The sequence below is a fragment of the Austrofundulus limnaeus genome, unplaced genomic scaffold (genome assembly GCF_001266775.1).
Source record: "Austrofundulus limnaeus strain Quisiro unplaced genomic scaffold, Austrofundulus_limnaeus-1.0 Scaffold326, whole genome shotgun sequence".
Taxonomy (NCBI): Eukaryota; Metazoa; Chordata; class Actinopteri; order Cyprinodontiformes; family Rivulidae; genus Austrofundulus; species Austrofundulus limnaeus.
The window spans coordinates 132,686-134,118 of record NW_013952728.1 but is presented as its reverse complement, the minus strand read 5'-3'; the positions used below and the strand labels follow the sequence as shown (position 1 = coordinate 134,118).

At 41.6% G+C, this 1,433-nt stretch overlaps 1 protein-coding gene across 2 annotated transcripts in view; it reads right to left on the bottom strand.

The window, feature by feature from the left end:
• Nucleotides 1-1,433, bottom strand: part of cep63 (centrosomal protein 63) — a 12,551-nt gene that overhangs the window by 3,002 nt on the left and 8,116 nt on the right. For both annotated transcript variants that reach the window (XM_014022356.1, XM_014022357.1), the window contains exons 8-9: nucleotides 763-865; nucleotides 505-684 (exon numbers count right to left, since the gene is read on the bottom strand). In XM_014022356.1, coding sequence (XP_013877810.1) covers nucleotides 505-684; nucleotides 763-865 — 283 coding nt within the window. The remainder of the gene's footprint in view (nucleotides 1-504; nucleotides 685-762; nucleotides 866-1,433) is intronic.

Here is a 1,433-nt window from a genome sequence, read left to right as displayed (position 1 = left end):
TGTTACTAGCATTAGCTCCTGAGCTAATATTATCAGCTGTGGAGCTAACACCACATATGTGTTACTAGCATTAGCTCCTGAGCTAATATTATTAGCTGTGGAGCTAACACCACATATATGTTACTAGCATTAGCTCCTGAGCTAATATTGTTAGCTCTGGAGATACTGTAACACCACATATAGTATGTTACTAATTTCTACATAACATTAGCTCCTGAGCTAATATTATTAGCTGTGGAGCTAACACCACATATATGTTACTAGCATTAGCTCCTGAGCTAATATTATTAGCTGTGGAGCTAACACCACATATATGTTACTAGCATTAGCTCCTGAGCTAATATTGTTAGCTCTGGAGATAACACCACATATAGTATGTTACTAATTTCTACATAACATTAGCTCCTGAGCTAATATTATCAGCTGTGGAGCTAACACCACATATATGTTACTAATTTCTACATAGCATTAGCTCCTGAGCTAATGTTACTAGCTCTAACTCACTTGTAGCTCGACTCTGTCCACCTGGCCTTGACGCTGCAGCTCGATGCTGGAGGCGCCGCTCAGCGAGGCGATGGTGAGGTCCCGCTGGTGCAGCTCACCCATCAGCTTCTCCACCTCCTTCCTCAACCCGTCAAGCTGACCGCTGTGAGTCTGCCTGGCTCTCTGAAGCTCCCCTTTGAGCTGCAAGTCCAGAGAGGACAGACCTGAGTTGATCCAGCACCAGTACTAAAAACCTTGAYGTGAGGAAAACAGTCTGACCTGTTTGATCTCAGCAGCAGAGGAGTCCTGGTCTGCTTTAATCTTCCTCAGCTCCTGCTCCATGTTTGATTGTTCACCTCCATGTCTGCTCACATGTTCCAATCTGAAACGCATTAAAATAAATCATCACCTACTATGTTTTTGTTCTTGTGTGTGTGTGTATGTGTGTGTCTGTTAGCAAAATATCTTGTGAACGGTTAAAATTTAATGAAACCCTCCACTACAGTACAGTACATCTACTAAAGATTAACTTTTGGAGGTAACTGTATTCAAGATGGCTGTCACAGGTAACTGAGCTTAAAAACAGAAAAGTTGGCTGGAACTCAGTCCAGTGTACTGATACTGAAMTGACATTTGGTGTGGTASTACCTGARAGTGATTACTAAGAAGATAAATTAGTCTCAAAAAGATTTGAGGAACAAGATTCACACAAGCTTCTGTGGATGTGACTTTACAGACTTTCTTCCTGCTGCAGATTCACACAGGTAGTGCTGCGTTCAAGGCTGATGAAAAGGTGGGATATCTGAGCTTTACCAGATCTACTGGGTGACTGGGGAAAATACATTTCTGACTTATAGATCATAAACCTTACAGTATATTAAAACACACACTGACAATGACATTACTGGGTTCCTAAAATGTGACATTTTGTGAAGTGTTCAGCTGAACCC